The sequence below is a fragment of the Geotrypetes seraphini genome, chromosome 3 (genome assembly GCF_902459505.1).
Source record: "Geotrypetes seraphini chromosome 3, aGeoSer1.1, whole genome shotgun sequence".
Taxonomy (NCBI): domain Eukaryota; kingdom Metazoa; phylum Chordata; class Amphibia; order Gymnophiona; family Dermophiidae; genus Geotrypetes; species Geotrypetes seraphini.
The window spans coordinates 214869641-214897248 of record NC_047086.1 but is presented as its reverse complement, the minus strand read 5'-3'; the positions used below and the strand labels follow the sequence as shown (position 1 = coordinate 214897248).

Here is a 27608-nt window from a genome sequence, read left to right as displayed (position 1 = left end):
CATTTAAAATGTACTGATTGGACTCCCTCAGCTTTGGGAATTTACATCTCTGTCATCTTTGTATTTTGCACAGTAGGAGAAGAAATGTGTTTGTTTCTCTTTCTCCATTTCCTCACTACATGCAGAACTTGGCTTCTTGTGGTTTCTATTTCTGATCTGCGGTTCCTTATTTGGTGATGGGGTTGCCAGCTGGCTTCAGATTTTCAGGATAAGTTGATCCAGCCCTGAGTTTAGCATTGCATTCACAGACTTGAAGCGTTGCCTTAGGAAATACAATAGGGAAATTAGAACCACAAGTTCCTGGCTGTAAGCGCTGGTATAAAACCAGTACAGGACCCATTCTGACAATCTAGAGCTCCAAAAAAAACTCCAGAGATATTTATCAAAAAAATGTTCATAACTAAATCCCAGCAAAAAGGTTAAAAAATGAATAAACCGAGTATTCAAAATATCAGGAACCCACTTGCCCTTTAGGGTGGCTGGATCAACTCATCATTGTACCCAGAAAAACCTTCTGGAAATATTACTAACCACTGCAACCAAAAAAAAAAAATATCAAAGAACACAATAAGAAAAAGAATATGGGGCTCATAATAATAATAAAAAAAAAAGTCTACAAAGTGGCCTAAATGGGTATTTGGACGATCAAAAAGCCTGATTGTCCAAGTACCCATAACCAAAGCTGGTTTTAGGCGTATCTAAAACCAGTTTAGGCCTTTCCTCTGCCTCTAAACGCATAGAACAAAAAAAGGCGTTTTTAGAGGAGGGGAAAAGGCGGGAGGTGGGCCGACCTAGACATAGGCGTACAGCAGGTATAACCAAAAGTTTAGGCAGGTTGCCTAGTCTGCACTTATATGAGCTCAGCGGCCCCGGCAACCTTCCCAACCCCCACCACAACTATCGCGGCAGGAGAGATGGCTCATCTCCCCTGCCATGACGGCGATCGGCCACCCCCCCGAACCGTGCCACTTCGCGCAAGTCTATAACCTAGGTGCTAAAGTTTCTGTCTGTGTTACATGCGTAAATGTTTAGAATTCTAATATAGACGTGTGTTTGTGCTAGCATGCTGCCTAAGCAGGTATCTGCAGAATAGCACTTAACCTACATAGCGTGTATTTGCAAGAGCGGGGATGGTAGAGGCAGGATGTAGGTGGGGCTTCCACTGGCGACGTAACTTACAGAATGCTGTAAGTTATGCATGACCCTGCTGCACTTATGTGCTCACACATAAACCAGCTCTTTAGCCATGCCTAAATATTGGGGACATTTATACTGGGTTATTCTAGTATTCTAGAATGGAACCTAGGTGCCTAGGTTCTTTGGAGTATAGGCTCCTATTTCATACCTTCTTGTTGGCAAAGGTTTGGTGCCCAATTATAGAATTGCCCTCAAGGACCTAGATTCACTAAACTCACCGATCGTGTCCCGACCAGTTTGCGATTGTTTCCCGATCCAATTCATTAACCTTCTGCCAGATCATAATAACATAGTAGATGACGGCAGATAAAGATCCGAATAGACCATCTAGTGTGCCCAATCTGATTCAATCTAAAAATTTGGTTTTTTTTTTTCCTTCTTCTTCTTCTCCTTAGCTATTTCTGGGCAAGGATCTAAAGCTTTGCCCGGTACTGTTCTTAGGTTCCAACTACTGAAGTCTCCGTCAAAGCTCACTCCCAACCATTGAAGCCCTCCCCAGCCCAACCTCCCCCAAACGGCCATATACAGACACAGACCGTGCAAGTCTGCCCAGTACTGGCCTTAGTTCTTCAATATTTACTATTATTTTCTGATTCTAGATCCTCTGTGTTCATCCCACGCTTTTTTGAACTCTGTCACCGTTTTTCTCTCCACCACCTCTCTCCGTAAAGAAGAATTTCCTTATATTGCTCTTGAGTCTTTCTCCCCTCAGCTTCAAATTATGCCCTCTGGTTTTATCATTTTCCTTTCTCTGGAAAAGATTTTGTTCTACATTAATACCTTTCAAGTATTTGAACGTCTGAATCATATCTCCCCTGTCACTCCTTTTCTCTAAGGTATACATATTCAGGGCTTCCAGTCTCTCCTCATACGTCTTTTGTCGCAAACCTCCTATCATTTTCGTCACCCTCCTTTGGACCGCTTCAAGCCTTTTTGTGTCCTTCGCCAGATACGGTCGCCAAAACTGAACACAATACTGCAAGTGGAGCCTCACCAACAACCTGTACAGGGGCATCAACACCTTTGTTCTTCTACTGGTCAATCTCCCACCCGATCTGATCCGCCCACACCAATGAGGGGAAATGGCATGCATAGATAGGAAGGCATCGATTCACTAAGCAGAAGAGGAAACACCAATTGGGTTTGCCGATCCGAAATGAAGCGACTGCTGAGGACCCAGTCGCTTACTGTCTTTGCTGACTCTCCTGCTCTTTGTCACCCTGGCCATCAAAATAAAAAATATAAAACGGTATCTATACATATGCATACAAACTCCCTTTCTGCAAAAAGTGCAGTGCTAGCCTGTGGGTTTAACCCACGGGTTTAAAGCGTGTTATGTTCCATAATCTGGCTTTACAAACAGTGTGTTCTGTTCCATAATCTGGCTGCACAAAAAATCATTCCTTTAAAATGTCCACTCGTAGGGCCAGCAAGTAAACTGCAGCCACCCCTCCCCCTTTATTTTGAGCTCGCTTGTGCGAAGAGCAAGCGCGTGCGCAAATGGCATCTACCACCAAGGATAATCTGGGCAAGCGTCTTGATCGTTCTACAGTGATCTGTGGGATTGCTTGTGGGCATGCGTCCGATCAGATCATTTGCATGCTGAATCTGTAGTGAATCAGTTGCTCGGCAAAACTCGGCCACGAATCGCCCAACAGTGATTCAGAGCGGTGAGTTTAGTGAATCTAGGCCAAAGTGACTGAAAGGATAACTCTGAGTGGGTTTTAGAAACAGAGCTAAGATGTTATGTTATAATGTAATAATAATAATAATAATAACTTTATTTTTGTATCCCACCATACCCGGAAGAGTTCTAGGCGGTTCACATCAATTAAACAAGGTTACAAGTGGTTTACATCAGTTGAGCGGGGTTACAAGCGGTTCAATAACAAATTGATCAAAGTTGCCAGGGGGGGGTGAGGGAAGGATGTGGAGGGGAGAGGGGATGTTAGATGGAAGGGGCGTTGGGATCCTGGTCTTGGAAGAGGCGGGTTTTGAGTAGTTTTCTAAAGCCGAGGTAGTTGGGGGCCTTGAGGGCCATTTGGGATAACCATGGGTTTAGCTTAGTGGCTTGGAAGGCGAGGGTTTTGTCGAGGAATTTTTTTGAGTGGCAAAGTTTGAGGGAGGGGTAGGCGAATAGTTGGATTCTGCGGGAGTCCTTGATGCTGTGATTTAGGGCGAAGTGAGGGATGATGTAGCTTGGGGATAAACCAAATACTGTTTTATAGCAGAAGCAGGCGAATTTGAATAGGACTCTGGATTCTAATGGCAGCCAGTGGAGCTTGTGGTAGAAAGGGGTGATGTGTTCCCATTTTTTTCAGGCCGAATATGAGGCGGATAGCAGTGTTCTGGATCATTTTGAGTCTCCTGATGGTTTTTTTTGTGGAGCTTAAGTAAATGATATTGCAGTAGTCTAATATGCTGAGGATGTACCACGAATAACAACATTCCTTTCCTTAATCATGGTATAAGAATATAAGAATAATCTTACTGGGTCAGACCAATGGTCCATCTAGCCTAGTCTCCCATCTTCATTGTGGCCAATCCAGGTTACAAGTATCTGGCAGAAACCCAAATAGTAGCAACATTCCATGGTACCGATCCAGGGCAAGTAGTGGCTTCTCCCATGTCTGTCTCAATAGCAGACTATGGACTTTTCCTCCAGTAACTTGTCCGAACCTTTTTTAAAACCAGCTACATTAAATGCTGTTACCAAATTCTCTGGCAATGCATTCCAGAGTTTAACTATTCTCTGAGTGAAAAAATATTTCCTCCTTTTGGTTTTAAAAGTATTTCCCTCTAACTTCAACAAGTGTCCTCTAGTCTTTGTAATTTTTGATGGAGTAAAAAAAACATCGATCCACTTGTTCTACACCACTTAGGATTTTGTAGCCTTCAATCATATCTTCCCTCAGCCATCTCTTTTCCAAGCTGAAGAGCCCCAACACCTTTAGTTTTTCCTCATAGGAGAGGAGTTCCATCCCTTTTATCATTTTGGTTGCTCTTTGAACATTTTCTAGTTCCACTGTATCTTTTTTGAGGTAAGGCAACCAGAATTGAATGCAGTACTCATGGTGAGGTCACACCATGGAGTGATACAGAGGCTTTATAACATTCTTACTTTTCTTTATCATCTTTTTTCTAATAATTCCTAGCAACTTGTTTGCTTTTTTGGCTACCACCAACCATTGGGCAAAAAGTTTCAGTGTACTGTCTAAAATGACACCCAGATCTTTTTCTTGGGTGCTGACCCCCATGGTGTACCCTAGCATCTGGTAAATATGATTTGTGTTATTCTTTCCAATATGCATCACTTTGCATTTGTCCACATTAAATGTCATCTGCCATTTGGTTGCCCAGTCTTCCAATTTCCTAAGGTCTGTCTGCAATGTTTCACAGTCTACTTGTTTTTTTAACAACTTTGAACAGTTTAGTGTCATCTGCAAATTTAATCACTTCACTTGCCATTCCAGTTTCCAGATCATTTATAAATAAGTTAAATAGCACCAGTCCCAGTAGAGATCCCTGAAGCACTCCACTATTTACCCTCCTCTATTGAGAAAAATGGCCCATTTAACCCAACCCTCTGTTTTCTGTCCGATAACCAATTCCTAATCCACAACTGAACATTGTCTTTTATCCCATGACTCTTTATTTTTCTCAGAAGCCTCTCTTGAGGAACTTTGTCAAAAGCTTTCTGGAAATCTAGATACATTACATCAACCGACTCACCTTTATCCACATGTTTATTCACACCTTCAAAGAAGTCAAACAAATTAGTAAGGCATGACTTGGCTGAACCCATACTGACTCTGTTCCATTACATCATGTTTGTCTACGTGTTCTACAATTTTATTTTTTATAATTGCCTCCATTATTTTGCTCGGCACTGAAGTCAGACTTACTGGTCTGCAATTTCCCAGATCTCTCCTAGAACCCTATTTAAAAATTGGTGAATCATTAGCCACCCTTCAATCTTCAGGTAGGACAGATGATTTTAGTGACAGGTTACAGATCACTAACAGCAGATCAGCAATCCCTGGGATGTATACCATCTGGTCCAGGGATTTATCACTCTTGAACTTGTCAGTTTGGCTTAGTATGTCTTCCAGGTTCACTGAGATTTCTTCTTTCAGTTCTTCCACATCATCACCCTTGAAACCCATTTCTGGTTCAGGTTGATCTCTTACATCTTCTTCCGTAAAGACTAAAACAAAGAATTCCTGCAGTCTGTCCACTATGGCGTTATTCTCTCTGAGCACCTGTTTTTCTTCTTGACCCAACGGTCCCTCGGACTCCTTTACAGGTTTTCTGCTTCTGATGTACTTAAAAAAATTGTACTATGAATTTTTGCCTCTTTAGCAAGTTTCTTTTAATATTATTTTTTTTTACTCTCTTATCAATGCTTTGTATCTAACTTGCCAGTGCTTATGTCTCTTCTTATTTTCTTTATTTCGATCCTTCTTCCATTCTTTAAAGGCTAAGAACATAAGAAATGCCTCCGCTGGGTCAGACCTGAGGTCCATCATGCCCAGCAGTCCGCTCACGCGGCGGCCCAACAGGTCCAGGACCTGTGCAGTAATCCTCTATCTATACCCCTCTATCCCCTTTTCCAGCAGGAAATTGTCCAATCCTTTCTTAAACCCCAGTACCGTACTCTGCCCTATAACGTCCTCTGGAAGCGCATTCCAGGATGGTTTATTTTGCTCCAATAGCTTCTTTCACTTCACCTTTTAACCATGCTGGCTCTCATTTTCTCTTCTTTTCACCAGTAGAACATAAGAACATAAGAAATGCCTTCACCGGATCAGACCGAGGTCATGCAGCGGCCCATTTAGGTTCTCTATTATGAAAACCTGAAATTACCGTATCCCTCAATATGATTTGCAAGAAGGTGTATATCCAACTTGTGCTTGAAACCCAGTAGAGTATTCTCCGCCACAACATCCTCAGGAAGAGAATTCCAAGCGCCCACCACTCGTTGTGAGAAACAGAACTTCCTGGCATTTATCTTGAACCTGCTGCCAACCAGTTTCAAGCTGTAACATCTGAAAATGTTAGTAATGATGCTTCTTGGTCTATTTTATCAATTCCTTTTAATATTTTAAAAGTCTCTATCAAATCGCCTCTCAGTCTTCTCCTCTCGAGTGTGAACAGTCCCAGTTTCCTGAGGCGTTCTTCGTAGCTCAAATTTTTCATTCCTTTGACTAGTTTCGTGGCTCGCCTTTGCACCTTCTCCAACAGAGTTCTTGAGGTAAGGAGACCAGTGTTGGACACAGTATTCTAAATGTGGTCTGACCATTGCTCTATAAAGTGGCATTATGACTTCTTCCGATCTACTCATGATCCCTTTCTTAATCATGCCCAACATCCTGTTTGCTCTCTTCGCCGCCGCCACACATTGCGCCGATGGCTTTAGGGTTCTGTCAATCAGTACCCCCAAATCCCTTTCATGTTCGCATTTTGCTAATGTTACCCCAAACATTGTATACTCTTGTTCTTTATTCTTCTTTCCTAGATGCATCACCTTGCATTTATTTATGTTAAAATTCATCTGCCACTTTGTTGCCCATGTTTCCAGCTGTCTCAGATCCTTCTGAAGCTCCTCGCAGTCCCTTTGAGAGCCAACCGCCCGACATAATTTTGTATCATCGGCGAACTTTATTATATTGGATGTTGTTTCCTCCTCAAGATCGTTTATAAAAATATTGAACAAAATAGGCCCAAGAACCGAGCCCTGGGGCATTACACTAGTCACCTTCACCCAGTCCGAGAATTTCCCTTTTATGCTACCCCTCTGCATTCTGTTCTCTAGCCATTTACCGATCCATCTATGCACTTCTCCTCCTATTCCATGGCTTAGTAATTTCTTCATAAGCCTTGCATGTGGGACCAGTGAGAAGGTTTTGTTTTAATATGCAACACTGATCAATGTGGATTTTTTTTGTAGAGTCTCCATAGGAAAGTGACTTGGTCTTTGTCTTTGCAGTGGGGTCCAATGCCTGCCGTGTGAACAATGGTGGTTGCAGCAGCCTATGTCTGGCCATCCCTGGGAGCAGACAGTGTGCTTGTGCGGAGGATCAGATCCTGGATATTGACATGGTCACTTGCAAAGGTAGGTGTCTGGCTGTGCCCCGTGTCTTCAGTAAAGAAACACCAGGTGAAAGTATTTCTATTTCCATCACTTGTCATTGTAAGATGTGTTGGGTACGTTGCAGATTTTGTGCTACTCTGGTTGTTTTGCATAGTAGTAGTATTTCCTGTGAAGGGTGTTCTGCCTATTGCTCAAATTAACCCAAAACTTGATATCTAGTTTGCCTTTCACAGCGTTTCCTGCTCAGAGAGACGGCATTTCTTACAACACAGATGAAAACTAATAATAATGCAAAATGCACAGACAACTTCTCTGTGGGGTTAATTTACACACATGGCATAGGACTAGAGAAAAACTACAAAAAGTAACATGTTGGATATGCTTTATGCTCAGTGTTTGCTTGTTGCAGCTACAGTATCTTCTCCAAAATGCATGGAGGGATTGGGAGCTACAGACTTGGGCCTGGATGCACTAAAGTCAGCAGTCATCGCTAACCCAGTTTTGACTGCTTTAGGGACGATCGCATTTGCTGACCCGATGCACAAAACAACTCACTGCGTGTTTTTTCCCCTCGATCGCCCATTTTCTGATCCGGCTGTGCAAATTAGTTATTTAATATTAAAACCCCACGCAAACTACTCGAGCAATTGATGTACTAACATCGCTTGGTGATGCACAAAAAAAGCCACCCAAAAAAAGCGATAAAAAAAACGACTAGTCAAGACCAGTCGCTTACCTGTCTTACCGGCACTGTTTTAATGGTGCAGATGCTGTGCATGGTTTGGGGGGTAGGGGTGGGGGGTTCCATTGGCAGGAAGGAGTGGGCATATCTCCTGCCTGTTTTTCTCATGCAGTCTCCTGCTCCGAACAGTTGAGTGGCAGGAGGCTGCTTCGGGGCTTCCTCTGCCTCTCAGCTGTTCAAACTTCCCCTGCTGGCTCTATGCATGTGAGAGTTATTCTCACAGCGATCAATCGGACGGGAGAGACAGGGATTACAATGAACCTCCATGCTAATCATATACATGCAAAATTTTTAGTGCTTCAATAGCTCTTTTAGAATCAGCCAAAAATTGGATTGGAGCGGACCCACGTGGTCTTGCTGATCCTGTTTAGTACATCTGGCCCTTGGCTAAGAGCCCTCTCTCAAAGCCCTTGTTGACGCCCTGTAGAAAAGCTGGCCTTTCCATACCTTGACATCACTTTTCCATTTGCCGGACCCTAGCTTTACCTATTTGTTTTTATTTTGTTTTCAAAGCCAACCCATCCTACGTGCCTCCTCCTCAGTGCCAGGCAGGGGAGTTTGCCTGTAAGAACAGTCGCTGCATTCAGGAGCGCTGGAAGTGTGATGGGGACAATGACTGTTTGGACAACAGCGACGAGGCACCTGAGCTCTGCCGTAAGTACCTATATCCTATCCTGCAACTCTTCAGGTCCTTCCTCAGTCTAATAGAAAGTTATTGCTGGGGCTAACACCTATGCTTGGCTGGTTTCAGCCAGCATTTTCTGTAAGCTATGTGCATGCATACAGATTGTGAACCCCATGTATACGACAAAACATAAAGTGCACAAGAAAATACATGAGGGCTCTTCAAAAAGCTTCTGCACTTTCATATTTTCGTGAGAAATGTTTGGGGCGGGAAAAGTGGTAAGAGGGCATGTCGTAGAATATCATGTGACTAGTCTGTCAGGCAAGCCAGCTCACTTTGCAGTTAGTGATATAATTTGTTTTTGAGATATTGAATAAGTGGAGGGGCATAATCAAAAGATATGTCTAAGTTTGTTTAGGGCCTAAGTCGCTAGTCTCCCAAAGTCGGACAAGAAAACATTCCATTTTCGAAAACTACGTCCAAAATTTTTTTTTTTAAATTGTCTAACTGTATGTCCAGTCTGCTAAGTCGTCTATCTTTATACCACTTTTCGTCCAAAAATTCGTCCAAGTCAAAAACACCTAGAAAAAGACCTTTTGGACGTGAGCGGGGTCAGCAAAGTGATGGACTGGACACCCAAACATTGCACCAAAGTTGTGGGGTACCTTACAGGGCACTGCTGTGAACTTCGCAAAAAGGGTGCCACAAACATCTCACCACAACAACCTTATAGGTCATGGTGAGCCCCCAAAACACCCCTCAGAACCTACTAGACCCACCTGTCTACCACCCCAATAGCCCTTATGGCTGCAGGTGCCACTTATATGGTTTTGGGGGGTGCACATGTTTCACCATGCATGCAGTGGTTAGAGTGGCTTATGGGCCTGGGTCCTCCTCTCCATGGTTCACTAGCCCACTCCCCAGACCACTTAAGCCACCTCTGTGCAGCTCTACTAGGCTTTCCTATGCCAGGCTGCGAGGTGCTGATGTTCTGGAGGCAGATATGTACAGTTGTTAGTATGATTTGTATGGCAGTGGGGGGAGGAGGGTCAGTGATCACTGGGGGAGTGTATAGGGGTCTGTACTTTGTCCCTACAGTGGTTATCTGGTTATTTTGGATACTTTCTTGTGACTTAGACCTGGTTTTAGATGGCCTAAGTCACAACATCCAAGTTCCGCCTAGGCAGTGTTGTTAAACTTTCGGTTATACATGCAGTATGACTAAGTCTAGGACGACCCATGTTCCGCCCCAATCTTGCCCTCACCACTCCTCCTAAAACGCCCCTTTTAGCTCTGGGCATACAGCAGCACTGTGAATGCCTAAGTTATTTTTAGATACGTCTAAAACCTAGTTCAATTATCGGCACTTGGACGACTTGTCTCACTGATCGTCTAAGTGCCAATTTAGGCTGTTTTTTTTTTTTTAGATGTATTTCTGTATATTTTTTAGTTGTATTTCTGCATAAACTTTATGAAAATCCCTTGTAATACTACAATGAATGTTTAATTAGTAGTTATGAAGCAGCACAGAGCCATTCACGTCCACCTGATTTTTTTTTTTTTACTTCATTTAGTTTTTAATGCCAACAAAAAGTGCAATACAATTTACATACAAATAATAATAATCAAATAAGAACTTATAATCAATCAGTATCTATACAAAAGATAAAAATTCCCTCCCCCCATCCATCATTACCATCAGGATTTCTAATCCACCTGATTTCTAATTATTTAACCCTTTAATTGGCAGATGGTGAAACAGCTGCTTTATGTAACTTGATGTTGAACGAGAGCAACAGTGCCAAATAATAGAAAACACTTTGCTTCTGAGCAACAATGTCAAATAAAGGGTTAAAGCAAAGATATGCTACAGTAACTTAATGTAGAATTACTTAAATAACACTCTCTAAAGTTAAAAGTGGATAAATTCCGTACAAACATAAGGAAGTTCTTCTTCACCCAGAGAGTGGTAGAGAACTGGAATGCTCTTCCGGAGTCTGTTATAGGGGAAAACACCCTCCAGGGATTCAAGACAAGGTTGGACAAGTTCCTGCTAAACCAGAACGAACACAGGTAGGGCGGGTCTTGGTTAGGGCATAGGTCTTTGACCTGGGGGCCGCCGCGTGAGCGGACTGCTGGGCGCGATGGATCACTGGTCTGACCCAGCAGCGGCAATTGTTATGTTCTTATATTATGTGCATTATAATTGCTGAAGTACCCTCGGCTTATAAAAAGTTGCACAAAAGAATATTTTTGTAGTTATAACATGTCAGCATTTAGAGGGAACATTGGTTTCATTCCTGTCTGTGGTTAGTGTCTGATGTATCATTGTATGCCAAGAGCAAGGATGATTCTATGATCGTGTCCACCCCCTCCTTCCCCACATTCTAGTCAAAAATGACTTTGGGGTTCAGCCATGCACAGAGCCTTTCCAGAGACTAGAAAGGGATTTGGTAAGCCCTTTGCTAACTGCTTCTAGAGTGTCATCCACATGCCTTGTTTGCAGGCTAACCAGGACTGAAATATTTGAGACAGATTTGCATGCATTTACTGTAGCCTGGTCTTTTTTTAAAAAAAATTATTTATTCATTTTTGATATCAAATACAAAGTGCAAACACATGAACATTCAAGTAACGTACCATATTGCACTCTATTCCAAAAATAAAATATAAAACTGTTTTATCTCCCCCTTCCCACCCTAACCCCCCCCCCACACCTAGATATGTATGATGTTCATTCATGAAACAAAGGGAAATAATAGTAGTAATAATAATGATAATAGTTCATATTCATATCTTACAATATTTTGTTAACGGGCCCCAAATTTCCTTAAATTTACTATGATGTCCCAACTGTAAAGAAATAATATTTTCAAACTTATAAATCTGGAATAGGGATTCCTACCAGAAACTATAATTTAAGTTATCCCAACTTTTCCAGTTGTTCATTATCAATTGCATAGCTACTTCTGTCATGATGAGGAGCAACTGTGGCCTGGTCTTTAAATTTATAGTTTTGATTCGCCTTTAAAACCAGGCATGTTTATAACCCTCTAGAGTTGGAATTTACTACTCCTCTGCTAAGCCTAAAGTGAGGTCTCTTTCCACACCTGGGCTACTTGAACCTTTTCAGAGTGAGGCACCCTTTAGAAGCAAAGTAGGTAGTAGGGTGTGGAGCCCATTGACATCATTTGTTGAATCACATTAGTTGTCATGTACCTTTTCTTTTTAGTTAATTTCCTTACACATCCAGAGTAGGAGGGAGGTGGGAAGGCATCATTATTTCTATATGTGGTTATACTTTTACGGATGAATGGGAGGAAGGGGGGGGAGAAAATGATTGTTTTCAGAATGTTTGTATATTTAAAGTGCTTTTCCTGTGATCACTGTGTCTTTCAGCATCATTTCTTCAAATAGTATACTGAAGAGCATTTCAGATGAAGAATAACACCCGGTTAGATAGACATCTAGGGGGAAATTCTGTAAATGGCATCTAAAAAAATAGTCACCTGTCTCTTAGACACCTATTACAGAATTGTACCTAACTTAAAACCTTGGCGGGAATCGCTGTGTTACATTTTTAAAATGGGTTAAGGGGGTGGGGGAAGGGAGTTGCATTGGAACTTGATTCAGGGTATATTTGGATAGTTTCATGTGGGTTTTATTTTATTTGAGTATTGGGTGGGAGGGTGGGGGAAAATTTAATTGTATGTTAATGTCTTAAAGTTTATTGTGCTTGTCTTGCGATATTTTATGTATATGAATTACTTGTTGCACAATTGTAGTTTGAAAATAAAGATATATAAAAAACAAAAAAAAAACTTTGGCGCCTGTAAAATAGGCCAGGGTTTTAAAGGCCTACATTGTAGGCGCTTAAGTCCTTTAGAGAATCGCGCCTAGTGGCGCTTAAGTCCATCTCCAACCCTAAACACACCTACTTTGGAGTTAGGTGCCATTAGGCGCCATATGATAGGCATTTATCTTTTGTAGAATTCTGCCTAAGAAGATAGGTGCCTATCACCCAATTAATTTGTATTTCTTTTCAATTATGAGCTTGTTAAGCTCATAAAAAGACAAAGAGAAGGCCTTATAAGGATTGGGTGACTGTTGATACTGTTTTTTGTGCTTGTCCTCTGCAGATCAGCATACGTGCCCTTCTGACCGATATAAGTGTGAGAACTATCGCTGCATCCCCATTCGTTGGCTGTGCGATGGAGACAATGACTGCGGGAACGGCGATGATGAGTCCAACTCGACATGTTCAGGTGAAGCTGGGTCACGCCACACCAGGTCTGCCTCTTTCACTTCCTGAAATGGAGGTCTGAAACCTCCAAGAGGCTACTCGGATGTATCTATGCAGTATGGTGCAGGAAGAGAGGGCTTTCTGTTAACCAATATTCCTCTGTTTCAAGTTTTCAAGTTTTATTTAGTCTTGATATACCACTTTTAAATGCAAAGCGGTTTACAATTACATAGAAATAAAAATATAAAATGATAAGTGACAAATTCACATGAACAGTACAAACAATACATGATACATAAGGGTAAATGGGACCGATACATTGCATAAAAATAAAAGGAAAGGGGTAGAGGGAGTCTTTAATGTTGGGCCTATTGTCTGAGTCTTATGAATGGAAGGACCTAAGGATAGATCTCATAAGCATCTTTGAAAAGAAATGTTTTAAGACTAGATTTAAAGTTGTTGAGGCTATTTTCTTGTCTCAGGGTCAGGGGTAGGGCATTCCACAGTGTGGGTGCAGATACTGGAAAAAATTGTTTTACGTGTTGTATTGTAAAACAACTGACGGACAGAAGGAACTGCAAGGAGATATTGTTGAGAAGAACGTAGTGACCGTTGAGATTCATAGGGGATCAGCAATCTGTCTATGAATGAGAGAATATGACTAGATTGAACTTTGAAAGCAAGAAGAAAAGTTTTGAAAGTAATACTATGGGAGACAGGTAACCAGTGAGCTTTTTTAAGGAGGGGGGGAGTGACATGATCAAATTTCTTAGCTATCTCCTGTAAGAATGAAGGAGTCTGGGACTGGTTTTCCTAAGTGTTGAACTAAGTTTTCTCTTTAATAAAATGCTGAATTATGTTTAGCTGCAGACCTAACTTATCTCATGTTCTAGCCTGCCTGCACTGGGTGTTAGCTTGGGCATTCTAGCTTCTTATGGCTATCTCAGCATAAACAACATGTAACAGAAAGACTGCAGGGCTTAGATAAGTGACCTGCTAGTGACCTGCTAGTATGAGCTTAGGACCAATGATTAAGAAAAGTAACACGTGAAAATTTTTTTCTAGAATTCAGTTGTATAGCCAGAAGAATGTATAAATACCTCTGTAACTTCCTGGTTTCGGGACTTCTGAAGCCAGCTTGGGGCTTAGGGGTCCGCATATGCTGAATAAACATCTGTGCTTTCTTCAAGTCTCTAAGTTTTGTGGCTGCCCAAAGTGACCTTTCAAGAACATCAGAGGCAACGTTATCAACGTGGGCTACCATTAGGCTGGTCTATTTTACTGTTAACCCCAGTTGTTGGTACCTCGATTTCTTTGCATATAATGGGATCCATGCTAAACTAGCATGTTAGTGGCAAAATGCATAGCCTGTTTAAATGGAAGCTCATATTAATAACTTCCATCCTAAGTCCCTTACTGCTCATCTTTTCTTGTCCTTATCTTCTGCCTCTAGCCCTTAGTTGGTTTGGCTGACTGTTCCTTGCCTTCCTGGCCATGATTATCAATATACAGACCTGTGCTACGTGGTCTGGGTTATGAGAGAAAGCAAGTCCATAGGTGGGAAAGAGCAGAGGCATAACAGCCAGGTGAAGGCAGCGGTGTAGTGAGGGAAGAAGGCACCTGGGGGGGGGGGGGTGACTCCCAGCATTGCTGTGCTGTGAACCTCCCCTCATACTTCTTCCCTGTGCGCCACTGCCCCCTCCCCCACTGACCTACCTCTTCCAAATCTTCACCGGCAGTGAGCAGTATCTCCTAGCTGCTGCTTACGCTGGCCTCGGCTCTCCCTCTGACATCACTTCTGTGACCCCCCTCTTCCCCCTCCCTCGCTAAGTCACTGGGTGAAAGAGACACACTGTAATTTAATAGACTACTAAAGCATCTGCCTGTGAAGCCATTGATGCATTTTGGATGCTTTGTAATGATTAAACACTTTCTCAGATTTGTTTGCACTAAATTAAAAGGGAAGCCAAGTTCCCTCAAATTGTGAGCTCTGGGAAATGGCACTTCTGCTTTATATCTGCCTATGTCTTTTCAGCGCGCACTTGCCCGCCGAACCAGTTCTCTTGTGCCAGTGGCCGCTGCATCCCAGTCTCCTGGACCTGTGACCTGGATGATGACTGTGGAGATCGATCAGATGAGTCTGCCAGCTGTGGTGAGTGCCATGGGATGCCAGCGCTACTCTGTCGCCAGGTGTGAGGGAAGGGACTCAGTAGCATGAGCATTAAGAATGAACTTCTAGGTCTGTGAGTGTCATTGTTTTGTTCAAGTGGGGGCCATTTTGAGGAAAAAAGGATTCAATGCAAATGTCAGAAGAATGCCTAGGGCAGTGGATTAAAGGGATCCTTTTCCTGTTGATACAGACAGCCCAGCTGTTAGGGCACACTCAGAGTGTCTGGAGTAACTCAAAAAATCTGCTCACCCAAGCGCACACTCTTATTCAATTCATCCCTTCAACAACTCACTCTCCCCCACAAAATACTCTGCTCCTCTCACCCCACATTCTCTTACCCCAATGTGCACATTTCCCCACTCTCATCCCAGCCATTCTCAGCTTTAACCCGTCTCTGCAATCAGTCAGCTTCCCAGGGCTTGTCCTTACCTTTAACCCCTCCAATATAATTCCCCCTTATCTTCTCAGAACATTTGCAGTCAGCATCTTCTCTGGTACAGCCATTCTCATCTTGTCTGGCACTGTGGGGCTCTTAATGAGCCGTGTGGCGCTTTAACTCCCACACTTTCTTACAATCTTGGCTCTGAAAACAGCACCATTGCTAAGCTTTTGGAGAAGTTTGGGGAAGAGAGTCAGGGCTGCAGCTGGACTCTGGGCCTTAACAGTGAAGAGCACTGATCTAGGTCGAGCATCCAAGGAAGATACTGAGAGTTCGAGAATAATGGTCTTACATTTTCATTCTTTAACATAAACTATAAGAACTTGAAATACTGTACACTTCTCCCTCCGTATTCGCGGTTTCAGCAATCGCGGTTTCGATTATTCACGTTTTTTAGCTTGTTGGCTCCTCCCCTCCCCCCCATTACATCAGCTTGCAAAGAGAAATCGCTGATTCTAAGCGTTTACAGAGAAAATCGCCGATTCCCAGCACTTTCTTCACCGTGTTTTGCCTCTCCTTCAGGAACAGGCCAGGTCTCCCACTATGTTATTCACGGTTTCATCATATTCACGATGGTTTTTAATAGAAAACAGCGAATAACATATGACAAAGTTATTCGCGGTTTTTCTGTATTTACGTTTCTGTTAATCCCCTATCACAGCGAATACGGAGGGAGAAGTGTAATCCTCAGTTCCATCTCCAAAGGATCTCACAAAATAAAAGTAAGAGTATACTAAAGGAGTTGAATAACATCACAGAAGACTCTTATGGCCCCTCATCAACTAATGAAAACATAAGCCCTAGTACCCCCCCCCCCCCACAGTTCCCTCATCTCCTCCCACCGTACCCCAAGCCCTGAGATCCAATTATGCCCCGCTGTCTGTATCCTGAAATCCATTCAATACTTGGGGCTTCTTTTACTAAGGAGCGCTAGCATTTTTTGGCATGCGCTGAAGATTAGCGCGCGCTAACTCCCGCGCAGAGCAGAAAATACTAACGCCAGCTCTATGGAGGCATTAGCATGTAGCACGCGCTAAAACCGCTAGTGCAGCTTAGTAAAAGGAGCCCTTGGTTTCATGCTTTATGGGATATAGCAGTGTTTCTCAACTCGGTCCTGGAGTACCCCCTTGCCAGTCAGGGTTTTCAGGATATCCACAATGAATATGCATGAAAGAAATTTGCATATAATGGAAGCAGTGTATGTAAATCAAGTTTACTCCAGGACTGAGCTGAGAAACACTGGACTAGGGGGACTTGTGTTTAAAAAAAACAACAAAATGACAATGAGGGAGGGAAGGACCGGAGAGGATTGAGGAGGTTGCTGAATGGAAGGAAGGAGAGGGGAAGACGAGGAAATGGCAGAAGAATCCTAAAGTGGGGAATCAGAGAGGGAAAAAGAGGGGAATACACAATACATGAAGAAGACGTTCTGAAGAAACAGAAGAATACCCGAAGAAGCAGGTTCAGAAACTTGGTTTTGATAAGAAGGAATATCTGTTTGAGAGGGAATGGGGCGGGGGAAGTAAGGAGATGCTTTTGTGAAATAGGTATTTTTGGAAGAACTTGAATTGTACAGTTTGATATTGAAAAAATTTAATTAAAAAAAAAAAAAAAAAGACTGGGGGCTCCTTTTATCAAGCCGCGCTTGTGGGTTTAGCGCGTGTTAAACCGCCGGCCGCGCTAGCCGCTACCGCCTCCTCTTGAGCAGGCGGTAGTTTTAGGCCAGCGTGAGGGTTAGCGCGTGATGAAAAGTCGCGCGCGTTAGCCCCGCTAGCGCGGCTTGATAAGAGGAGCCCTGGGTTTGATGTATCGGCAACAAAAACAGGAGAGCAGTCCATACCTCTCAGTCTCAGCTCTAATTCCCTGATGGGGACTGTGGACGGAAATGGTACGACCGTTCGTAAGTTGCAAGTAGATGCCTCTGCTGGATGGAAACTACAGGCAAGTTGGAGGGGCAAAAAAACAAATGCCTGTATATAAATTACAGCCTGATATCATTCTGTGTTTGTTATAGGGTCTTGATTTAGGTCTTTGCAGGTTCCTCTCCAAATCTCTGTCAGACCGAGCCCAGGAGGGTGAGGGATCATGCAACGCTTTCCAAATGATGTCCTTTTAATGAACGCATAGATATTTCTTAGGTCATTTACCTTTAACTCAAAAAAAAGTCTTTGCTGCCATATCTTTCAAGTTGCTCATTTTTTATGTGTCTGTTATTTTCTGTATCCTTTAGCTTATCCAACCTGCTTCCCCCTGACCCAGTTCACCTGCAGCAATGGCCGATGTATTAACGTCAACTGGCGCTGTGACAATGGTGAGTGTGGGGGAGTTACCAGGACTTTCGTGCCGGGTGGGAGGTGGTTCTGTTTATTTGGTTTTCTTCCTTTTCCGTGATACGTTTTGTAAGTCAGTTTGGAAACAGAAACAGTGAGATGGAATGAGGCAAGATCTTGGCAGAAGGGAACAGGGTGGGGAGGCAGAAGGAAGATTCCTGGATGAGAAAGGGAACCTGGCACACACTTCTGTCCATTCTGAGACCACAGCGTTTGAGGGAACGGCAGGGAGTTTAAAAATGGTGACTGCATAGCTCCGCTCCCAGCTCTGGAGAGGAAAAATAGACTGTGTAAACAGCCCAGAAAAAAAAAAAAAATCAGTAATTCAGGCAAAGTATCAATAATATAACTCATTATGATTTACAATTTAGTTTTTCTTTCTGTTATTTTAGAGAAAATCAATGTGTCCTCCTTTTTTCTACAGTTTTTGATGACTCTTGCTATACAGTTACCGCCCCCCCCCCCCTTCAACCAATTGTAAATCTGAGCTCGTGCTGCCTCATTTTTAAGTTTGCTTGCCTTTGCTTCAGAACCATGACAGGTTCATCCCCAACCTATCTGTCTCACCAGTTCGAATTCCCAGGCACAACTAATACACGCAGTACCTACTTGTTCGCTTTTTCATCCCTGAAGGGCTGCACCGACAAAAGATACCTCGATAGAACACTATCATTCCAAGTAGGCAAATGGAACAAACGTTTAACCAACTTCATCTCAAACGCACTTTCGTGCCAAACGTTTAGGAAGTCAATCAAAACTTATCTCTTTGACAAATTTCTCTGACCCCCCACTTCAACCTTGATGTACTTCCAAAACACTTCCGGATAAACTTGACTTAACACGTCAATTTAATTTCGAAAGTTCTCTGTAATGTCGCTGTCTGTATACAGTCTCTTCCCTTGTAAACCGCTTAGAACTGTTTGTGATATGGCGGTATATAAAAATAAAGTTATTATTATTAGAATGTGAGCGTAGCCAAACACTGACCGCAGTAGGTGCCATGGGTGAGGGGAACACATAGTCACAGTTAAAGAAGGGCTACCAAAATGACTTACTTATGTGTAGCTGGGGGCGGGGTGGGGGAATGTGAGGCACGTTCAAATACTTCATACACAGAAATAAAGCACAAGCCTCAAACCTTTTTTTAGTGCTAGGACATTGTTTTCCACAAAGGATCCTGTTAAGAGATAGTGGGAGTAGTGTACTGTTAGAAAGGGTAGTGGATGCATGAGATGAACAAGCCTGATGGTTAGTGCAGCAGCTGGGGAACCAGGTTCAATTCTCACTGCAGCTCCTTGTGACTCTGTCACTTCATTTCCCCAGGTGCAAAATAAGTACCTGTATATATTATGTAAACTGCTTTGATTGTAACTACAGGAAGGCGGTATATCAACTCCCATGCCCCTCCCTCCCCTGTCAGGATAGGACATGTGAAGCCCTCAAGAAACTCAGGGTTAGGAAGAGAGGAATCTTTATTGCAAAGAAATGAAGGTATAAAATCAAAGTGAACAAATATATAAAGTGATGCTTTTTTTTTTATTGGACTTCATGCGTGCGTTCATTAGCTTTTGGGAGCTACACCCCTTCATCGGGTTAAAGCAAAATGAGCAGGTGAAGGCAAACAATGTTATCTGGATATACAAGTCGAGGGGTTCTAGAGGCTGAGTCGTTTTGCCTAGGCATCACCCTTTTTTCAACTCCCCCCCCTTTTTTTTAATGTAATCAGTGATTCACTTACTCTGGATGTTCAGATAACTTTATTTTTCTTATTTACCTGCCAGCTCTAAAGCAATTGTATAGCAGGTATTGTTCTTTCCATAGAAGCCTCCCAACTTAAGGGGGGGGGGGCTTTTATTTAAGTGTGCTAGTTTTACACAGGGTTTTATTGCACTTTTTAGGGGCATGACCTCTAATTTTTATTGCAGGCCTTGAGAGTTAACGCAGGAACACTTACCGCTTTTTATTAAGGAAGTGCTAAGTGCTTCTGCGTCGACTCCGTGTTAGCCAGTTAGTGCACTATAGTTATTACGTACTAGCGGGCAAATGTGTCCATGCCCACTCCCCTCCCATGCCATTCCCCCTCGCAAAACAAACAAAAATCCTAAAAATTCAGTAATGGATGATTTAGCATGCATAAAGAAGGAAAATACCGCAAGATGCTTTAAAATGTTTGTGTGGAAGTCTGTTTTCACACATTAAGCATACGATGCTCTTTAATAAAAGGGCCCCTTAACTTTGTCCCTGAGGCAGTGGAAGATTAAATGACTTACCTGAGATTACATAGGGCTAAATTCACTAACCTGAGATCCGTGTCTGATTCGTGTCCGATTGCAGGCAGGCCGACAAATTCACGCCCCCCCCTCCGACCGCACAGATCGCTGGAGAGCAATCATTGAGCATGCACAGACCATCTTCCTTGACTGTAGATGGTCTGCACATGCGCTAGTCCTTTGTGCCCGTCAGATTTTTTTTACTTACTTTACTATTTAGTTTACTTTACTTTTTTTTTTTTACTTCACAAGCCCGTGGTTTTAACCCGCTTTAAACCCATGGGTTAAAACCACGGGCTCGCACTGCGGGGAAGGACAGGAGAGTCAGGGTTGAGCAGGGCAGGAGAGTTGGGGCAGAGAGCAGAGAGGCCAGAGCAGGAGAATCAGGGCAGAGAGCAGGGCCAGAAGAAAGTTTGCCAGAAGAAAGTTTAGTGAATTGCATCCTTCCTGCTTTGCATGCCGATTCCCCTCATTTGCAGCACGGATCGGGATCGGATCGGGACATAGGTTAGTGAATTGGGTCGGAGGGAAATCGGGTCGCAAAGGGCTTGCAAACCGATCGGTACACGATTGGTTTGCATAGTGAATGTAGCCCAAAGAGCTGTAGTGGAATTTCAACTGGGCTCCCCTTGTCCTCAGCTTCTGCTCCCACCATTAAGCTGCTCCTCCACTTTCAACTGTTCCTTTTGTTAGTATTATAATAGAGTTTGTTAGTAGTAATTTGAAATATTTTGTTAGCTTCCTAGAATGTTGTAGGTCAAGTGGAATAAAAGCATCAATATTAAATCACCTTAATGGATCCTTTGTTGACTTTTATTCTGTGCATGCAAACGGACTAATGCAGCATCACACTGCTTTATCGAAGAAGTGAAGGGAAAGACCAAGATCAGCTGAGGTTTGTGGCACTGCACCAGGAAATGGAGCAGACTTAGATGAGCCTTACCACCCTGGCTTGCTGTCTTCTGCTAGATTTCTACATTCAGTGTAGACGGCTAATAAATGCCAAACCTATGGTTGAATATAGATTTATGAGTAAGGTCACCAGAAATACTTAGAGAGGCACATTAATGAAATCTCATTGCCACTTGTGGTAAAACCCTGTCTTATTCAGCCCAGTCTCTTAACACATCTGCAAATTTTTTCTTATACCTGACTGCTTCTAGATGCGTAGAGTAAAAAGGTGTATCTGTGAGTTTATATATTAGGAAAAAAGGCCAAACATCTATACTTTGAGAGTTAGGCATTAAGGCACAGAGACAAAGGGATCGCACATTTTAACTTGTTATGGCAAGTTGTAGACTTTAGGCTTTTTTGACTTTTTAAGAGTTTTTAGAACTCCATCCAGGGCTAGTTTGAAAAAAACTTATTCTATGGAAGTGTGGGCAGAGTGGGGCATGAGAAGATGGGGTTGGAGGGTGGAAGAAGGTAATACTCGCAGAGCCTCATATTCCATATTCTTTACCCCAGCCCCCTACTTTATCTCTTCAACACCATGACCTCTCCCCTTTATGCTTTTAATTAGGCTTAATGAAAAGTTCCTGGGTGGGTAGGTGTGAGTAAAGCATCAGCGACATGTTTTTATTGTGAAATTTCTAGTTTTCAAACACAAGATTTGATGCTGCTCATTGATGAGCTGTGGAGAAGATGGTAAACTGTTCTCAGAGCTTCTTGTTAGCAGAAATCTTTACCGGTCCTTCTGTGCATCTGCCCTGGTAAAAGTGTGGGCAAACTACTCCTCTAGCTCTCTTGATAATTACAGATTCTGTTACATCCACTCCAGAGTCAGTATGATAGATGTTTTATCTCAACCACACTTTTTTTCTCTCTGCTCCTCCTATTTAGCTGAGTAACACAGAGCCCCCTACAGTTTTTATTTCTGCAAGTAAACTGTGCAGAAGTGCTTCTGATCTGCAATGCTTCTTTTTCTCATTTAAGTTCGCCTTTTTTGGTGGCTTATGTGCCTTGAGACCCCTTTTGGAGGGGTTCTGTGCCTTGGAAAGGAAGCAGTTTCCGTGGAGCTGGACTACAGCTTCACAGGGCAAGCTTCAGGTGGACCTGTGAAGCCAGACTGCTATGTGCCACTTCTTGGTTCAAGGTCTGTTTCCTGGCAGCGAGCTTGCCTCCTGACCTTGTCAGAGGTTTAAGGCAGCACAGGCTTCATGTGCCCTGAGTAAGAGCCCTCGGAGTATCAGGACACAGGTTACATTTTCCTGCCCCTGGCCGTGTGGTGAGGTTCTGAGAGGGCGGAGGTTTTGGTTGGGGTCTGTTTGATTGGCAGCCCAGAGATCCAAAAGATTGGTGTGTTTGTAGAAAATTTGAGGCAGGAATCCCTTTCCCTTGACTTCAGCTGCAAGATAGAACTTGAAGGCAGGCACTTTGGAGACTGTGAATACAGCCACATTACTTCCTATGGGAGAATTGGGGGTGGGTTGTCTAAATAAAATTTTTTTTAGCACTTTCTGGGGGGTAGAGTTCAGGTCTCCTACATTTACAACCCCTATTTAGCAATTTTTATCTTTATAACTCATCTCCATTGGATGTTTTTGGCGCAAATGTACTGGTGACAGCCATTTTGGATTTTATTGATCTTTTTTTCAACTTCTTTTTCTGCCTTATAACCCCTTGATTTTGTGTAAAATCATTAGGGATGAAATCCTCAGCCCCTAATCTGATTTCATGTGTGGATTGTGCCAGACTTCCGGTGGAGGAGCATCCATATACCGCATGCCATGTATTGGGTCCTTGAGAAGTGGGGAGCCGATGAAAGTCCGTTAATTAGGCAAAAAAATCCTGCCAAGTGCCAGTTTTTGGTGACTGCACAAAACACAAGCATGCTGAGTCTGGGAACTACTTTCAAGACTCATCTGGGGGACATTGGGAGCCAGTCTTGGCCCATGTGTGTATCTTCTCTGGGGGAATTTTTTGCATCTTTGGATTTGACAGAGGCTTATCTTCGTATCCCTTTATTCCTGGGACACTGGAAATATCTGAACTTTCATATTCTCCAGCAGCATTTCCAGTTCACAGCCCTCCCACTTGGGCTTGCGATGGCCCCCTTAACCTTCACCAAGGTGATGATGGTAGTGATGGCGCACCTCCACAGAATGGGGGGTCCAAGTTCATCCCTATCTGGATGACTGGTTGATCAGAGCTCCATCCAGTCTGGATTGAGAGCAGGTAGTGAAGATGGTGGTGTCTCTTCTGCCCTGCCTGGGCTGGATTGTCAATTTCAGGAAGAGCTAGCTCATAGCATCTCAGCCGCTGGAATTTCTGGGAGTTCAGTTTGACACAATCCAAGGATGTAGTTTTCTCCTGAGCCACACAAACAGAAGCTCCAGAAACAGCTCTTGGATGCTGTATGCGACTGCTTCCTGGAACAACTTGTCAAGGAAAATACAAGAGGAAATGCAATTCTAGACTTAATTTTAAATGGACTGCGAGGACCGGCACAAGGTGTAGAAATAGAAAGGATGCTGGGAAGCAGCGATCACAATATGATCCGCTTCGACCTGGACGCAGGGAAGAAACATCAGTCCAAAACGATGGCCACAGCGCTGAACTTCCAAAAGGGCAATTACGAAGAGATGAGACTCATGGTGGGGAAGAAGATTAAGAAGTGAATAGGAACTGTAAAAACGCTAGAGCAAGCTTGGTCCCTTTTTAACAGGGATTTCAAAGTCCCTCCTTGAGGGCCGCAATCCAGTTGGGTTTTCAGGATTTCCCCAATGAATATGCATTGAAAGCAGTGCATGCAAATAGGTCTCATGCATATTCGTTGGGGAAATCCTGAAAACCCGACTGGATTGCGGCCCTCAAGGAGGGACTTTGAGATCCCTGCTTTTTAAGGACACAGTCACCAAGGTGCAAAATCCGCATATACCGTGTATCAACAAAGGATACAAGAGGAAAAAGAACAAAGAACCGGCGTGGCTCACTGTAGAGGTAAAGGAAGCGATCAAAGACAAGACAACTTCGTTTAAAGAATGGAAAAGATCAAAAACAGACAAAAACTGGAGCAAGCACAAGCAACATCAATGCAAGTGCCATAAGACGGTAAAAGGGGCCAAAAGAGAATACGAGGAGAAAATAGCCAAGGAGGCGAAGAACTTCAAGCCATTCTTTCAATATATTAAGGGGAAACGACCCGCGAAGGAACGGTGGGACCATTGGATGACCATGAAATAAAGAGAATGCTAAAGGAGGACAAAGCATTCGCTGACAAACTGAACACATTTTTTGTGTCTGTATTTACCAAAGAAGATTTACACAGCATACCAGAACCTATCAGGCTATATGCTGGAAACGAAGACGGAAAGCTGACAAGATTGACAGTCAGTCTAGAGGAGGTGTGTAGACAGATTGATAGGCTTAAGAGCGACAAATCCCAGGGACCGGATGGCATCCATCCGAGGGTCATCAAGGAACTGAAAGGGACCATAGCTGAACTGCTTCAACTAATAGCCAATCTGTCGATCAAATTGGGAAAGATTCTGGAAGACTGGAAGGTGGCGAATGTTACGCCGATCTTCAAGAAAAGTTCGAGGGAAGACCCGGGAAACTACAGACCGGTGAGTCTGACCTCGGTACCGAGAAAGATGGTAGAATCGCTGATAAAGGACCGCATCATTGATCACCTTGACGGACATGGGCTGATGAGGACCAGTCAGCACAGCTTTAGCAAAGGCAGATCGTGTTTGACGAACTTGCTGCACTTCTTTGAGGGAGTAGACAGGTAGACAAGGGCGACCTGGTCGACATTGTATATCTGGATTTTCAGAAGGCGTTTGACAAGGTTCTGCATGAACAACTACTTCGGAAAATTGGAAGCCATGGGATCAAGGGTAAAATACTCACGTGAAATAAAAACTGGCTGGAGCATAGGAAACAGAGAGTGGGGGTAAATGGACAATACTCGGACTGAAAAAGCGTTACCAGTGTGGTGCCGCAAGGTTCGATGCTTGGACCGTGCTCTTCAACATCTTTATAAACGATCTGGACATTGGTACGACGAGGTGATTAAATTTGCAGACGATACGAAGTTATTCAGAGTAGTGAAGACGCAGGGGGATTGCGAAGATCTGCATCGTAACATAATCAGGCTTGAGGAATGGGCATCAACATGGCAGATGAGGTTCAACGTGGATAAGTGTAAAGTGATGCGTGTAGGTAACAAAAATCTCATGCACGAATACAGGATGTCTGGGGTGGTACTTGGAGAGACCTCTCATGAATGAGGCTTGGGAGTTATGATCGACAAGTCGATGAAGCCGTCCGCGCAATGTGCGGTGGCGGCAAAAAGGGTGAACAGAATGCTAGGAATGATAAAGAAGGGGATCACGAATAGATCGGAGAAGGTTATCATGCCGCTTTACCGGGTCATGGTGCACCCTCATCTGGAGTACTGCATCCCGCACTGGTCGCCGTACATGAAGAAGGACACGGTACTACTCGAAAGGGTCGAGAGAAGAACGACTAAGATGGTTAAAGGGCTGGAGGAGTTACTGTACAGCGAAAGATTAGAGAAACTTGGCCTCTTCTCCCTCGAACAGAGGAGATTGAGAGGGGACATGATCGAAACATTCAAGGTACTGAAGGGAATAGACTCAGTTGATAAGAACAGATTATTCACCCTCTCCAAGGTAGGGAGAACGAGAGGGCACTCTAAAATTAAAAGGGGATAGATTCCGTACGAATATAAGGAAGTTCTTCTTCAACCAGAGAGTGGTAGAGAACTGGAACGCTCTTCCGGAGTCTGTCATAGGGGAAATCACCCTCCAGGGATTCAAGACAAAGTTAAGCAAGTTCCTGCTGAACCAGAATGTACTTAGGTAAGGCTGGTCTCAGTTAGGGCACTGGTCTTTGACCAGAGGGCCGCCGTGTGAGCGGACTGCTGGGCACGATTGACCACTGGTCTGACCCAGCAGCGGCAATTCTTATGTTCTTAGATCACGGATCTCCTGGTGCTTCCATATCCCACTGCATGGCATTACATTTAAGTATTGGGGTCCATGGCAGGCTCCATAGAGGTTGTGCCCTGGGCCAGAGCACATATGTGGCATTTGCAGGAGCCCCTCCTATCTCATTGGTCCCCTTACGTCATTCTCTTCAAATGCCCCTTTCTTGAATGGAGCCAGCACGCAGCAGCATCTGCTGGTGGCTTCAGGCAGAAGCTCTAGGGAAGGGCATGCCTCTTCAACTTACGGATTGGATTACTCTCATGACTGATGCCAGTCTTTCCAGCTGGGGTGCTCTTTGCGGAGATCGCTCCATCCAGGGCCAGTAGACTCCCCATAAAAAAAGTTAATCAATCAACTGGCTAGAGCTTCGAGCCATACGATTGGCATTGAGTGCTCTCCAAAACGCCCTGGAAGAAAAAGAAGTAAGGGTGTTTTCCATCAATGCCATGACAGTGGCATATGTAAATTGACAGGGAGGCACTAGAAGTGCTCACGTGAGCTGGGAGGCTCGGATGTTATTCTGATGGGTGGAGCTGCACCTTGAGGCTCTCTACTTGGTGCACGTGGCCATAGTGGAAAATGTGCAAGAAGACTTTCTAAGTCACCAAGTCCTGGACCCGAGAGAGTGGTTTCTTTTACAGAGAGCGTTTCATCTCATTGTGCGTCATTGGGGCAGGCTAAAGGTAGACTTGATGGCCAAGAACTTGAAAGTCAAGCGCTTCTTCAGTCACAGAACAATCAGGAATCTTAGGCTTAAACACCTTGGTTTTGATCCTGGCCAGCTCAGGATCTCCTTTACTTCTTCCTGCCTTGGGCCTTGGTGGGACGAGTCATTCAGAGCCATTCATCCGGGTCTGGTGATCCTGGTGGCCCTAGACTGGCCTCACCTTTTGTGATATGCGGATCTTGTCCGACTTCAGCGGGATAGGTAGATCCAGCTTCTTCGCTACCTCCTTACACAGGGACTGGTTCCCATGGAGAACACCCATCACTTTGGTCTTACTTCATGGCTCTTGAGTGCCAGGCCTTGATTCAGAGAGGCTACTCTGGTGTGGTCATGGCCACTCTGTTGAGGTCCAAGAAGCCCTCTACTATGGCAGCTTATACCAAGACTTGGAAGGCTTTCCAGCAGTGGTGTGCCAGGGACCAGGTGGAGCAGTTAGGTGCTTCCATTCTGGTAGTCCTAGCTTTCCTCCAGGCTGGTCTAGAGAAGGGCCTGGCGGTGGCTTCCTCAAGGTACAGGTGGCAGACCTTTCCTGTTTCAAAGCGCACAACGGTTCCAGTGCACTTATCGCTCATCCAGATGTGACTAGATTTCTCAGGGAGGCGCTTCACTTGTGGCCACCCCTGCATGGAATCTCAACGTTGTGCTGAAGGTGCTTGCAGAAGCTCCTTTTGAGCCACTTAAGGATGCATCCCTTCTGGACCTTACAGTCAATTCAGTGTTCCTCATGGTGATTTTTTTCAGCAAGGCGTATTTCTGAGCTGCAGGCTCTCTCTTGTAGAGAACCCTTTTTCTGGATCACAGAGAAGGGGGTTTC

At 43.8% G+C, this 27608-nt stretch overlaps 1 protein-coding gene across 1 annotated transcript in view; it reads left to right on the top strand.

Moving 5' to 3' along the window:
* Positions 1–27608, top strand: part of LRP1 (LDL receptor related protein 1) — a 777705-nt gene that overhangs the window by 320291 nt on the left and 429806 nt on the right. The window contains exons 15-19 of the mRNA XM_033939435.1: positions 7187–7312; positions 8547–8687; positions 12798–12923; positions 14937–15053; positions 17741–17821. Coding sequence (XP_033795326.1) covers positions 7187–7312; positions 8547–8687; positions 12798–12923; positions 14937–15053; positions 17741–17821 — 591 coding nt within the window. The remainder of the gene's footprint in view (positions 1–7186; positions 7313–8546; positions 8688–12797; positions 12924–14936; positions 15054–17740; positions 17822–27608) is intronic.